The sequence below is a fragment of the Diplotaxodon limnothrissa genome, linkage group LG11, assembly GCF_057381915.1.
Source record: "Diplotaxodon limnothrissa isolate DT_005_m linkage group LG11, D_limnothrissa_male_GT1.1, whole genome shotgun sequence".
NCBI classification, from domain to species: Eukaryota; Metazoa; Chordata; class Actinopteri; order Cichliformes; family Cichlidae; genus Diplotaxodon; species Diplotaxodon limnothrissa.
In genome coordinates, this window is record NC_140606.1 from 1,900,236 (window position 1) to 1,915,442 (window position 15,207).

At 42.5% G+C, this 15,207-nt stretch overlaps 1 protein-coding gene across 1 annotated transcript in view; it reads right to left on the reverse strand.

The window, feature by feature from the left end:
* adcy3a (adenylate cyclase 3a) overlaps nucleotides 1–15,207 on the reverse strand; it is a 63,216-nt gene that overhangs the window by 20,126 nt on the left and 27,883 nt on the right. Inside the window, exons 5-12 of the mRNA XM_085366086.1 lie at nucleotides 14,402–14,513; nucleotides 9,989–10,116; nucleotides 9,403–9,561; nucleotides 8,015–8,180; nucleotides 7,730–7,849; nucleotides 5,859–6,001; nucleotides 1,957–2,118; nucleotides 1,678–1,765 (exon numbers count right to left, since the gene is read on the reverse strand). Of these exons, the coding sequence (XP_085222212.1) occupies nucleotides 1,678–1,765; nucleotides 1,957–2,118; nucleotides 5,859–6,001; nucleotides 7,730–7,849; nucleotides 8,015–8,180; nucleotides 9,403–9,561; nucleotides 9,989–10,116; nucleotides 14,402–14,513 (1,078 nt within the window). The remainder of the gene's footprint in view (nucleotides 1–1,677; nucleotides 1,766–1,956; nucleotides 2,119–5,858; nucleotides 6,002–7,729; nucleotides 7,850–8,014; nucleotides 8,181–9,402; nucleotides 9,562–9,988; nucleotides 10,117–14,401; nucleotides 14,514–15,207) is intronic.

Consider the following 15,207-nt stretch of genomic DNA (forward strand, 5'->3'; position numbering starts at 1 on the left):
GTAGGTCTGAGTTTAAAACATTTGAAGAGCCGATGCATGATTTGCACATTTGGGACCACATTTAGTGGAAACTTGTTTCTGTCTCACATCAATGGCCAATTAGAGTCACCAATTAGCTTATCATCCAATATCTTTGGACAATGGGAAACTTGGATTTTAACTCAAGTGATAATCTTTTCCTAAACCTAACAAAGTACTTTTAGGACCTAAACGTAACCAGAGCGAGCTAAAGGGAAACTAAACAACACATTAGTTACAACTTTATGAAGACAAATAACTGATACATTTTCCATACCGTGCTAGCAATTAAAAATCAGTAGTAACACTTTGTTAACATGATTTCCAACATTAGCATAGCCCCAATACTGTGACAATATGTGGACAACTCTGTGTGAGAGAAAATGCCACTGGTGCTTTCCAGAGGATTGACTGTGAGCACAGTGAGAGAAGAAGGCAATGACCCATAAGTAGGGATGGGTATCGTTTAGGTTTTATCCGATACCGGTGCCAAACCGGTACTTTTGAAACGGTGCCGGTGCTTAAACGGTGCTCAAACCGGTGCTTAAAGAATGGAGAACACAAAATTGGTCCAAAAACCTCTCATGTTCAGCTGTTTTTTGTAAAAAGATAACAATGTTAGCCTTTTCTGCAGCTATGGGGCATATATGGTATCACTCTTGGCTGGAAGCAGTGCTTAAACAATGAAAAAACACAAACTTTGTCCTAAACCTCTCATGTTCAGCTGTTTTCCACTTTTTCTTTGGTCATTTTAGCCTTTTTGGCCAGGGTGAAGGGAGCATCTGCCATCAAACAAGAAGACAGCCGCATGTAGCTACGATGATGTTTGCTAGTTCACCTTACATGCATTAATGTAATAATGTGGTTAGCCTACTCAACGTAAATTACACACGAACATTAAGCTACTCACGCAGAGAAGAACGGCTGCTGCTGCATCATCATCCTCATCATTTCTGCTACACTGGCAGGGCTAGGGGCCAGGACTCTCCTCTTCGGGGTTTTTGGGGGATGTTGCTAACTCCGGGTCAGATAACAGGCAACCCACGCACAGTAGATGCGCTCGGTGTGAGGTCTTGCAGCAAGCTATCATACGGCGCATTTCTGGGCTTTTAAAAAAAACGCTATGTGTCGCCAGGTGTTTCATCGGATTTGAGGTGTTACCTCCTTTGACAGTATCACAGTATCAGCTTAAAGCACTTGTTGCTGCTGAGTTTGCATCTTTTGCTGTGAAGTACAGCCAGACTTTTGACCGCTTCGCCTTGGACATTTTTAATCTGTAGCTCTGCTCTAAAAGAACATACGTACCTGGCCCCGCCTACTATCCTCGGAAACGTAAAATGATTGGCTAGAAGTGTATCACAGCTCAGGAAAAAAAAGCACCGAAATAAAGCACCGAAATGTGCGCTGCTTTTCGGTCTGGTTACTACCGTTTATGTCAGAACCGGTGCCATCATGGCACCGGACACCGGTACCCATCCCTACCCATAAGTCGCTGAGAGGTTACATATATCCAAACGATCCCACCACTTGCTTGTAAAAATTTAACGAAACAAATTCAGCGTGTGTTTAATCGATTCTGTATCTGAACAAGGTTGTAAAAGAAAAGAAAATCCTCCTAATCACATTGTAAATGAAGTCTAAGAATGTGTTATAACTCACTCTGGGGAAGATGGCAGCCAGAGAACAAATGGTCAGGATGAGCAGTAAGACCTCCCCCACTGCAAAGGTGATGTAGTTTGCAATCAGCCTGTTCCAGAACACGTGAACGTAGTGGAGAGTAATTAGTGAGTTATTATTATTACAGTTATGACTTCCAGTTTACACTGCCAAAGTGTGTAGGCTTACTTTTGCTTTCATTTTCTTTTGTTCTTAGGAGAGTAGGTGATATAAACCATCCTGCCCAAAATGTGAATGAGTAAAACAGACCTGTGAACTCACCAGGGGTCTATGAGCGCCTCCATCACTGCAGTAAAGAGCAGAACCACACAGGAGCAGCAGAAGGCAGCCCCGCTCTGTTTCTCCTTCTCCACAGAGAAACGTGTTTCCAGCTCTGGATCCACAAACCTGAGGGACAGCTTGTTGGTGTGTTTCCCCTTCAGACTGAGGAACAACAAGCTTAGTGACAGTGAATGCAGCACACTGGTTGTAACATTATTAACATTTTATGGAAGTGAAGCGATTGAAGTGAATGGTCTGACCTGGGCAGGCGCGGTGGAGGTGGAGCTTCCATGATTGGTCACGCCAGAATGTGGTTGCCTTAGTGAGATACCGCGCTTGATTTTCAGAGAACCAGGGTCACGCCAGTAACCAAACAACACCAATGACAACATGGACTGATTACGTCTTATTTATGGTATTTTAAGACAGGTGCGTTTGTTTAGAGTAAGAGTTGGAGTTTGCCAATTTGCAAACAAACACTATAACATATTATACCACGAGCAAGAAAAGGAAATCTCTGCTGCCTACTTGAACTTCAATCAGAGATTTGGTTTGATCACTGGCTCCACTTTTCCCACATGTGGATACAAGATTGGAAGGTTAAAGATTATTAAATATACTGCTCAAAAAATTAAACTACCACTTCAAAAACACATAATGGAATTTAACTGAAACTCAACTGATGGTTCCCTTTCAAAGCTCACTTGGTATCTCACAGTGGGAAACACTCTCTGATGTGACCAATCATGGAAGCTCCACTACAACATCTGTCCAAACCAGACAACAACTTCAAGGACATGGTGTTCCTCAACCCCCTTATAATAGCCAATGACCCCACACCAGGCATGCTTGTTTTCTTTCCTGTCAAGATCATAACAGCTTACTTAACTTTGTACTGATGCAGCCGTTACTGTAGTCCAGGATGATGGGTTTTCCTGGTTTTCACGAATATCTATTACACTATAGTACACTTTTATTTACTTTTAGAGCGTTGTTGCAATACTGCTACCTGTGTGTTATAAAACTAGCTTGTTGTTTCATATTTGTGGCTATTGCTAGATGTCAAAGCTAAGCTTTAGTAATTAATCAGAATCAGAATAACTTAAGTGGCACAGTGGTTAGCACTGTTGCCTCACAGCAAGAAGGTCCTGAGTTCAAGTCCACCATCAGGTTGCTGTCTTTCTGTGTGGAGTTTGCATGTTCTCGTCATGTTTGCGTGGGTTCTCCCACAGACATGCAGTTATTGGGCTTGGGTTTTATTGGTAGCTCTAATTTGCCCATAGGTGTGAGTATGAATGGTTGCTTGTCTCTGTGTGTTAGCCCTGCGATAGACTGGCAACCCCTCCAGGGTGTACCCTGCCTCTCGCTCTAAGACAGTTGGGATAGCCTATGGCAGATGTCACTCTGGCTCCACAGTGCCAGGCAGCGACTAGTGGTGCAACGGATCAAAAGTCTCACGGTTTGAATCGGATCACGGTTTTAAGTCACGGATCAAATCGATTTTCGGATCAGCACAAACAGAAAAAAGGACAAAATTTTAACATTTACTTATTTAAGTATTTTTTGCCTATTAAAAACATTCAACTCAAGATTCACTCCACACAGTTATATAAAAACAAATTAAGGTGCAATATAGGGCAGTACAGGGCTTTGAGCTGTCATTTGTAGTTGGGCAACAGAAGATGCCTGGATCAGTTCAGCCATAAATGTAAAAATCTCCTGCTCATACATGCTTGGAACGATCTTGTCACTGAAGTGGACGCGCAACGAGATATCATAGCGTGGCTCAAGCACGTTCATCATAGTTTAAACCTTGTTTTGCACAACAGAATACGGCCTCCCGTCTGCAGCTAAACACCCCAGTAGCTTCTGTAATAGCTTTAGCCCGGTCGGGTTGGGCAGCAAAGGGCTGCTTAAATGCCTCTGCTCCTCCACTTGGACCGCTAGCGCTGGCCATAAGTATCGCTTGACAGACCCAGCACGCCACCATACACATACTTTTTTTTCTTCTTTTTTGAATCTTCAGATCACGTGCTGCCGAACCGTGGAGTGGGATCGGTTCGGATTACCGATCAACCGTGATCCGTTGCAGTGACAGCCCAGAAGGGAATGTCAGGACTTCAGGTATCTCAGACATCGGTCCTGCTGATGGGTTAATCATTTTCTGCCGCCCTGTCCAAGAGTAACTGCCGTTATCTTGGAATGTCCTACGTGGCTGGAGATTCCACAAACGTTCTGGCAATGGGATGTATTGATGTGTCATCTGGGTGAGTTGGACTACCTGTGCAACCTCTATAGGGTGCAGGTATCGCCTCATGCCACCAATACTGACACTGACCTTGCGAAATGCAAAACTAATGAGAAAAAAGTAATGAGGAAGGAAAAAAATGCCACCAAAAAACTATGGCCTGAAGTAGACTGAACCCAGGATTCACTGTGTTGGTGACTGACCACCACAGCCTAACCATAACCTTTTATCTTCCACAAAGAGTGGAAGATAAGTGACAAAGATGTCATGTGTAATATTTATGAAAACAGCAAAAAGCTGTAAATGGTATTGTCGGTGTGGAGACATTTAAAAGTACCAACAGTCAACCTGTCAACCCCTCACTCAGTGATAACCCACTGAAGCACCAGCAGCATAACAAATGGTAAATGGACTGATTCTTCTATAGCGCTTCTCTACTCTGCCGAAGTACTCAACATGCCACATTCACACCCATTCTCACAAGCACTTTCTCTGTACTTATTATTAGTCCTTTATTTATCCAGGTAAAAAATCTCATTGAGATTAAAAATCTAATTTTCAAGAGAGACCTGGCATCATGGCAAAAAAGGCAACTCATCCGGTTGTTAAGTGATGACGTGATGAATCCTACTTCCAGGTCTAAAGTAGTCTGCGTTTAATATGGCTTTTGTGTTGTTAACATGTTTAATGTTATGTATTTTCTTCTATTTGATCCCAAAAAGCTCCTAAAACAGTCAGTGATCACTGTTGACCTCCCTTTATTACCGCTAATCATTTATTTAAGGTCAGTTTTTAAAACCTTAGGATGTAGCTACAGCCCAGCCCATGCAGCAGTATATGAATGACTAACCTCGTATTGTTCTCCTGGCTGAAGTTTGGTCCTTTTACAGCATCCTGCCATGCGATTACATTTGTTCCTGACCACCGAGAACACTCACGTTAACTTTTATCGAGTGGAAAAAAAGTTAGCTTGTTTATATTATGCTAACATAGCTGTGTCGCTAGCGGTCACGTAGCACATCATTATATACCAGCTAGCCAAACTTCAGTAACCCTACAAACGTCACTGCTGTTTAGTTTTCTGTCTTCATTTATGCTGGAAGTGATAACAGAGCTGTACGTTTGAATTTGTTTCAAAACCCCGCAGTCAGGACATGCTATATTGTATTTAGATAGAAGCTAGCGAGCTAACTTCCTGCTAACTTCTAACTCCGTTAAATGTCATAAATTCCGTTTTCATGGATGCCTGGATGTTAAACTCAATTGTTACACCTGGTAGAGCAGAACGCTGATCATTTTATTAAAGATGAAAGACTTTAGACAGTTTTTCAACTCTCAGTAATGCCACAGTGATGTTTGATATATGGACCTGCAGCGGAGTTTAGGCCCAGACACGGCTAGTGACGTCAGACTGAACGACCGGATTGCTTTCTAACTACATTCACACACATTGCATTGGAGAGCAACTTGGGGTTAGTATCTTGCCCAAGGATACTTGACATGTAGACTGGAGGAGCCAGGGATCGACCCACAGGTCACCTACTTCCGATCAGTAGGTGACCAGCTCTACCTCCTGAGCTACAGCCACCCCAAGAAACAAGAAACCAGTATCGCTGATCGGCACCGTCACAGTGATATGAGGCTATTCACTTACGCTTGAACCGTTTCTCTCTCCAGCAGAGCTTCATTAAGGAGTTTGTTGAGCTCCTGTTCATTCTCCTGAGCATCAATCACCCGTTCAGCCAGGTCCCGCAGCCTCAGCCTCCTTCGGGGATTAGGAAACGATGGGTTCACCACCTGCAATCCAAAGGTTAGAGTACAGTTTAGGATTTCTTGCCTCCTCATAAAATGGGAGTCTGCTCTTTATCCAGTTCACAAGTATAGACTAACTAAATAGATAAGCAAAGCATGCTGGAAAAAATGAGGTTAATTCTGGAGGATCTAGAGCAGGGGTGGGCAACTCCAGGCCCCGAGTGCCGGTGTTCTTTCACTTCTCTTTTAAACCATCTGTCTTCTCTGTCCAAAATGTGAGCACTGACATCGTCAAAAGGGTGACCTTTGACCTTTAGATGCAGACAGAGTCTTGTCCCGTGGAGGTGGCTCTTCTATGTTGTCCCATGTGATTATGAAGTGGCTGTTTGGTCTATAGGTACTGTTGTCACTGAGGAGTGTAGTAATTTTTGTGTGTGTTTAGAACAACGGTGCACCTTCCCGTGCCAGCTGGTGATATGGTGATGTTGTGGTCTTTGCTCGGGTAAGTGACGACCTTCAGGTCATCTTCCGATGAGCTACAGCCACGCTAATGCAAAATGGGAATGAGAATGCCAAAGTGTGGCACAATCAGAACAGACAAGGACAGGAAAAAAAGCAGCACTGTGTGATGAAGGACTTTCAGGCACCTGTTAATGTGTGAAAACCAGGGCTGGGTATCGTCACTGATTTCTAGAATCGATTCGATTTGAATCGGAGAAATTTTGCCTGAGAAATATTATAAATATAAATATTATAATTTATTTACAATATTTATTATTCATTATAATATTATAATTCTGATCACTTATCAGTACATATCTATATTTTTAGATCGATAAAAAGGAAGCTGACACCAGACTATCAGAGGTGTGAGCGTCACAGCAGAGGCCTTTGTGTCAAAGTAACTGAGCATAAAACAGAAAAACATGAAGGCGGTTTTCCTGGTCTGGGTTTTTATAGCAGATGACCTTAAAAATATTTTGCAGTAGATCAAAAACAAAGTGAAGCAGAGCAAAGTTACAGCGGTTTGATTGGAGACACAGCTGAGCGTTTTGCAATTTTGCATAATTTGTTTACGTTTGTTCAGTAATGAACAGCAGAAATGAGGCTCTCGTGTCGGAAGTAAAAAAACAAAAACAAACAGCGGGCGACAGCGTAGACTGGTGGGTAGTCAGTAAGGGTGGGTTTTGATTATCGATGTAGAGAGAGCGAGAGAGAGAGAGAGCTCTACATGAAGTGTTTATCCTGGTGGAAGCAAAACAACAAAAGTCGGAGGAAATTCGTGACGATGTTTATGTGAAGCTAGTTTGGATCTTCTTTGTCTGCTGGTTCAGTCAATGTTGTTTGGAGAGAGATCAAACCTGCAGCTTCTGAATCAGCGCCAAAAGGACGTAAACACAAAGCGCCCGCCGACGCTTCAAAATCAGCGAGCTGTCGGCTTTCAGCCCCGGCGGCGTGTCCGCGTCCGTGTCGTCGGGTGAGAAAGTCACATCTCACTAATCCTGATGCGTCGGCGGCTTCGCGCTTTGTGTTTACGTCTTTGTGCAGAATCCGTGTTCCTGCTCTCATTTACTGTTTCAGCTGTTTGGTGGTTGTTGAAATTTTGTGAGGTTTAACCTGAGATTCTGGTGTTTCGGGCAAAATAAATTCATATTAAAAATTGATTCAGGATTTTAATGAATCAATATCATGTTATCCAAGCCAGAATCGATTTTAATCAATGAATCGATAATCAAAACCCAGCCCTAGAGAAAACACCATCTCTTTGGTTACCCTTGTGTCCAGCTCCTCTGGTTCCTCTGGTGTGGTGCAGGCTGTGTGAACACTGCCATTACAGTCTGTGGTGTTGATCAGCAGAGGGGAATTTCCATTGGACGAGGTTACGGACAGTTTCTAATGTGAAACAAGCAAACAGCAAGTGCTGAGTTTATTATGAAGAACTGAAGGACTTTTGTTTGTATCATGCATTGTGGATGTTCGACATACAGCAACACATTCACAACATGTAAACGCTGACTATAGAAATACTTGCAGAGCAGTATGGAGCGTTTTACTTACGACGCTGTTAATGCCATTCTTTCCCACAGGTGCTTTTGGAACAACCACCAGGTAGGTGTCTATGCCTCTCTCCCTCAGGTAGTCACAGCGGTCACCGCCATTCCCCGGCTCCACATCAAACTCACCATGAAGACACTCCATGGTGCTTTGTGAGATGTGCACACGGCTGTACACACATACAAGGTGGCGCAGATTACACGGGCCATTGTTCTACCAACTGTACTTCCACATTAAGTGCTGTGCAAAGTGACGCTTTGTGTATGAGTATTTTGGGTTATGCATTTATTTCCCCAATCTAAAATATCAATACACACTGAATGTAAATATATGCACAACATTTAAAGCCTAAACTTGTGATAATAACACAAAACCCACAAAGAATTAAAGCAGTTTAAAGTGAAACATTTGATGGTGAGGTTCACAGCAACAGATTCGTCTTCTTATCCGGTTATTGGGAGGAAATCATGACAGCTTTTTTAAACGTATGAATATAATAATATAACTTCCAATTATAAATGTTAAAAAAAAACAGTATGAAAAAACATATCACTGACATTCAGTTTCAACCAAAATAACCACAAGAGAGCACCAAGCTGCTGTGAAGCTGGTGATACAAAAAACAGAGAAATATCCAATTAAGGTGCAGAGAGCCAGAAGAATCAGACCATTAATCGATCACATGGTAGCAACTCAATTTAGACATGTAGACATGGTGGAGACAACGTGATGAAGTTCAAAGCAAGAATCAGAAAAAAGACGATTTAAGTGACTTTAAAGTTGTTGGTGTCAGACTGACTGATCTACTGGAATCACTTCTCCCGAGTGTTTACAGAGGGAGGCCAGAACAGAGGAAATATCCAGTGAGCATCAGTGCTCTGGGTGAAAACATGACTAGAAAGCTTACAGCGAGGCAGCAGGTCGCGTCAACACAACATGTAAGCTAAGGACCAAAGTCTCTGAGGAATGTTAGCAGCACCGTGTTGAATCGTTCTGTCAGTTTTAAAGGCAAAAGTGGTTTAATTAGGTAACAGTGAGTGTCTTTAGTTTCAGGTTCAGTTTCAGATCTCTTAGCCAATTCATGCAGCGTCAGCATCATTTGTTTCTGGCTGGGAATAGTCCAGCGACTCTTCTCTGAAACACACCAAGTAGCTGATACAGACAAAAACATGATATAAATGTTTGGTTCAGAGTAAGAACTTTATTCACATCTCCAGTGACCTAAAAACTAAAACGCAGCACATCTACTTTGTGCATGTTATTTACATGAGCCGACACATGAAAACACTCACATCGAAGGAGAAATGAGGAAAATGGGACCATGTGAGAAACACAGTCCAATCAGTATTGATCAATGCAACTACGCTGTAGTGTGAAGCTGATGTTCTCACCCTGGGATCCCTCCAGCCTCCATTTTATTGGCCACTGTGACATCTGTGGACCAAACATCATACTGCCAACGTTTCTGGCCCAGCACTCCTCCCAGGACCGTACCACTGTGCACTCCAACACGCATGTCCACATCTGTCTGGGTTTTCTCTCGGACATACCTGTGGTCAGTTCAGAAAGCAGCAGCGTTAAAAACAAAGCACAGGTAGCATTTTTTGGAGTAATAATCAAGCTGTCTCAAAGCCTGATTACCACAAAAGAAGAAAAACATTCCAGCAATACAGGAAACAGCGTCTCTGGCGTGCCACTAAACGCCATCCATCCGTGCACAGCAATGTTCTGGAGCCTGACCAACATGATGGATCACAATCAATTTGTGTTTAATGACCTCTCATTGTTACATCACAGCTACAATCCACAAAAAGTCAATAAGAGTCCATCAGTGTGATCAATCCCACACTGTGGACAGAATGACTAACCCACTACATCCCATAATAACGTAGATGAAACTGTCTGATCTTTGGAAAAGCTTAGAATCAGGCAGTTATCCCAGGCCACCCCTCCTCACGCGTGCTCATTCATACTCACGAAATGGCCTCCACCATGGCCAGGCCCATCATGATAGAGCAGGCGGCGTGGTCGTCCCTGTAGTCCGGCAGCCCACAGATACAGTAGTAGCAGTCTCCCAGGATCTTGATCCTTAGCTGGTGGTATTTCTGAAAGGCAGGTCTGTTTTAGTCAGACAGTGGATCAAGATCGGACATAAATCACGAGCTCGCTGTCCAGCTGTCTTCTTAGCAGGTCTAACAACAGCAATGGGTTAAACTGCTAGAAACACATACATGCAATGGATGGCAGTTAGCACAGACTGGATGGAGGCGAGCACACAGGCTGTCTTTTTACTTCATTTCCTCATAGGCTAAGCTTAATCTTGGGCATTAAGCTACTCCTGTTACTAATTTTAATAAGAAATAATGCAAAAAAGCACTTTGATCTATGATAGTACACTATATGGTGTTTAGGGGACTGCGAACATTATTGGCATATTATTAATGCTAACATATTAAGCTAGGCAACCTAGAAGGATAGAGCTCTACTGTCACGCAGATACCCATAAAATTAGTTCCAGACTGGTGAAACCTTATGCAAGCTTTGACATTTGGGCTCATACACAACCTGGGTACATGTTCACAGCCAGTATGGAGCCATGCAGTAGCACTTCCTAGATGATGACAAACTGGGGTGCAGCCTCATACCAATTAAGACAGGATCTCTACAGAGAAATATTTGCACATGAGCATGCAGAACCTGTAGATAACATACAGGACTCTGGCACGAGTTTGGTTTAGGTTGTAAGTCATGAACAGCATACAGAACAGTAAATCTTGCCTGGAGATAGGGCACCCACATCCTGTTAAACGCCAAAAGATCTCACTAAACAAAGTTTATTTTCTAAATATGGTTTTCACAGTGTCACAGTGGAATTAGCCTAACAAACAAAATCCTGTTCGATTCTGGGAGGAGTCAGCAAGGGCACCCAGCAGAAGATATCTGCCAAATCATCAAACATGTGCAGCTACCCACTGTGGCAATCCCGTGTGAACAAGGCAACAGCCAAAAGCAGCTTTGTCTAATAGTGCCAGAGGTGTGGACTCGAGTCACATGACTTGGACTCGAGTCAGACTCGAGTCATTAATTTTATGACTTTAGACTTGACTTGAAAAAATGTTCTAAGACTTGTGACTTGACTTGGACTTTTACACCAATGACCTGGGACTTGAATTGGACTTGAACCGGTTTACTTGAAAAGACTTGATATTTTACCCCAAATATAAAATTTAACATGCATATTATATAGAGATTGAAAATGTGACGTCATTCACGGGTAGAACCGCAAAGGATTCTGGGAACTCGTGGCAAGAGGTACTAGCGCACGCAGGCTTTCAATTGAAATCAGTCACACAGCGATAAAAAGAAACACAAAAATGTCAAGAAGCTGTTGTATTATTAACTGCAATAGCCGGTCGCATGACAGCCACGGGAAGCCGACGGGTAAAGAGATCGGTTGTTATCGGATTACGTCGTTGAAGAGAAATTGTTCGAGCCATGTTTCCGAAGTAACAAAGACGCGACGGATGGTCTGGATTGCAGCCATTCAAAGATCAAATATAACGTCCCAGAACCCTCCAGCTCACAGGTTAGTCTGCTCCAAGCATTTACACGAAGGTCAGTGTTTTTTAGTAGTTAATACGTCATTTTCATAACATAATTGGTGATATAGGTTACAAGCAAGTCTGGCGCTGAACAGAAATGGTCGCGCTATGCTCCTTTATTTATTGTGCATAAATAGTGAATTGTCCTGACACAATATTGCGTTTCGCCTCTGTTATTATGGTACATTGACAAAAACATATACTTTTATTCACAGGATAAAACAGGTTTTTTGTATCACTAATTGCCCAGTACGATTACAGCATACAATATTATTGTCACTGCTACATTTCTGTGATGCTACCAGAAATTATTTCCACTACTAATTAATTATCGTTGAGCTCAAAGGTCCTATTAATAAACGGTTAGCGAATCTGTATTTATGGAGACGATTTGTGAGACTGGTAAACTTATGATACGTACGATGGTCTTTCGTTCTACACGGTGCATTTCAAGGTCCTGCACCCATCCGTCGGTAAACTGTACCTGGGCTTGTTGCAGTGACCTGAAGTTACTAAACTTCATGAGTGTATGCACTCACTCCAAGAACCGTATGATTATAAATATGCTACGATGAGATAGCTGACTTCATCTAACTAGCAAATGTTTTCCAGGCTACGTTGGTGATGCAGTTTTTTTTAATGTGTATGATATTTTTGTCATGCGATTTTAAAGCTGGTCCTACAACCGCATCCAAGAATAACATGCAGCTTATCTCAGAACTGTCGGTGAAAATTATTCTTGGAGCTAAGTTTAATTGAGCTGCATTTTAAAGAGGTGCAATTTGTGTATATTTTCTAAGTTCACTATTTTGTCATGTGTTGAGAAAAACACAGATTTAAAAATTACATGGTCTAATATTTACATTTAGCATAACTGCAACATTATTTTTTCGTTTTTTTTTTTAAAGACTCGAAAGGACTTGAAATTCAAAATTTCAGACTTGTGACTTTACTTGGACTTTTACACCAGTGACTTGAGACTCGACTCTGACTTGCCTGACATTACTTGAGACTTGACTTGAGACTTGAGGATAAAGACTTGAGACTTGCAAAACAATGACTTGGTCCCACCTCTGAATAGTGCAGTTATCCCTACCCTGAACGAGGTTTCAGGGATTAGGTCCTGTGTTGCAGGCGCAATCGTAGGTAGAAATAAACTCCTTGCTGTGAGTTTCTCCTTTACTGAATCAGCTACCGTTAGCTTCAAATGTGTTGTAAAACAACTTTATGTGTGTTTTGTTCTTGGCAATACATATTTCTACCACTGACAAGCCTGTTGTCTTTCCACATTTGGAAAGAAAATCCATTTATGGATTGAGCCGCCACATACGTGGACTGTGCCCATGAAAAACTTCAATCCATATTGAAAATGAAACAGTTTATTCTTTTAACAAACAGGGGCCTCAGTATCATGTGAAAGAACCATACACAGCCGAAAAAGCCTGGCACCTCCTCCTGTAGCGGTGCATGACACGCACATAGGGTAAAAGGGCAGGTGGCCACCAGATGGCCAGGCACTCCTTCTCTACTGTGTTGTACCTGGCCTCCCACTCCAACAGTTTCCTGCTGATGTACATGAACAGGCGGTCACTCCTCTGGCCATAGGCACGCCACCGCCATGGCGCGAAAGACCTCCAGGAAGGCGTGGGGGTTGTCTCCTTCACCCATTCGGTAGAGGGTGGGGGCGACGGCAGTGTCAGCAAGGAACCACCTTGAGCGACCAGACTCTCCGACACTTTCGTCTGGTGCACAGACTGGTCCTGCACAGCTGTCTGCTCCCACTGCAAAGCTGGCAGCTCACCAACATCTGGGCCCACGCCTTAACTGGTTGGGCCAGTCATTGTTCCGCCATGCCACGACTCGGGTTTTGGCACGGCTGTGACAATGATGGACCCGACAGCAGCATTGCAGTTTTCCACGTCTTTATTGGCTGGGTTTCCACTGTGCACCTTTCCAGCTGCCCTGCTTCTGTACCACAAACAGCACACCTCCCACCTCAGATCCTGGCAACATCTTTTACAGGGGAACCATGATTGGATGATGAGGTCAGATGTATAACTCCTCCCCTGACAACACACCCTGAACACACTGCTCCACCCCTCCCCTGCAGCTGAGCAACAGAACCACACCTCCGCCACACACCCCCACCGCCCAACTGAGGCCCACACCATCACACCGCCTCTAACTAAAGCTGTTACCCTACAAGTTAATAGATTAACATATCAGTAGACTGCATCTGGACTCATTACAGAGCATAATATTCCTCCTCATGTTCAGGTTCCAGTTTACATGATGCCGACACACCTGCAAACAGGCCCGACAGTGAAGGGCATTTAAGGCACATTGGTGCAACTTGGTTTTACAGAACACCAGCTTGAAGATGCCCCTTGGCACAAGCCCTATCCAGATCAGTCAAATGTGGCATGCCTTACCATTGTAGCAGACCATTGTTGTATCTGATTGTCAGCACCTGAGTACCAGAGATCAAAACAACAGCAGAACCAGCGGTTTTTCATTAGCAAAGGTGGCACCATTTGAGGGGAAAGGAACAGGCTTTTTCCAATGGTATAATATTTATTGCCAAGAAGCATCATTACAACAAATTGATATGTGACAATCATTTCAAATGACCTCCCATAAATCACATAAAGGTTAGAGGTGGATTCTAAATGAGTATTTCTTGTAATCTTGATGAATCCCATAAAAGATTTCAGTCTAAATCGGAAAAATGTAAATAACAACAAATAACCGTGACATCACTTTAGTTAGTTTACACTGTGATACTCACAGCAGCTAGTTTGTCAAAGCGGGCAAAGAGCTCATTAAGCAGCTTGACAAGCTCCTGAGCACTGCAAGAAGACGACAGCTGGGTGAAGCCCACAATGTCTGCAAACAAAATACTGAAAGAGAAAAAATACACATTACTGACATCATTCTTTAACAGCTACATTAAAAAATTCTTCATGCACATTTTCAAAAATTCAAGAAGAAGCTTAGTATAAGCAAATCTAATAGGACCATCGGCTTTCATTTTTAAGTTAGTGGCCTCTTTTTCACAATATTCTTATCCATTAATATTAAAATATATACAAGCCATGTTCCAAAAAGCAATTTGTAAATAAAGAATGCAATGATTTATATTTATACTGTTTTGTTTGTTTGTTTGTTCTTTTACAGACAATATGTCAAACATGAAAAGGCAAAACTTTTCTTTTAAGAAATATGTACACTCATTTTTGAACAGCATTGTTCACATGATAAGAGTACTGTGCACATCTGTGAAGGCATCATTAATGTTGATCAATATATTTTATAGCTTCACTCTAGTCTTACTATTCAAAGCACTTTAGAGTACAAGCTACATTTAAAGCCAATTTAGAATTGTAACTGAGAGAAAGCACCCAAATGCAACTCACACGAAAAATAAATATACAAAATCCAAACCTTTAACTTCAAACATGCAGTGGTCACAAACAGTGAAGCTGGGAACAATGCCAAAAACCAGAGCAGGACAAAAGACAGTTTGTAAAACACTCTGATAGCTCAAATGCAAATCAAAAGTAACACAAAGTCCAAAAACACTGGTGGAAATTG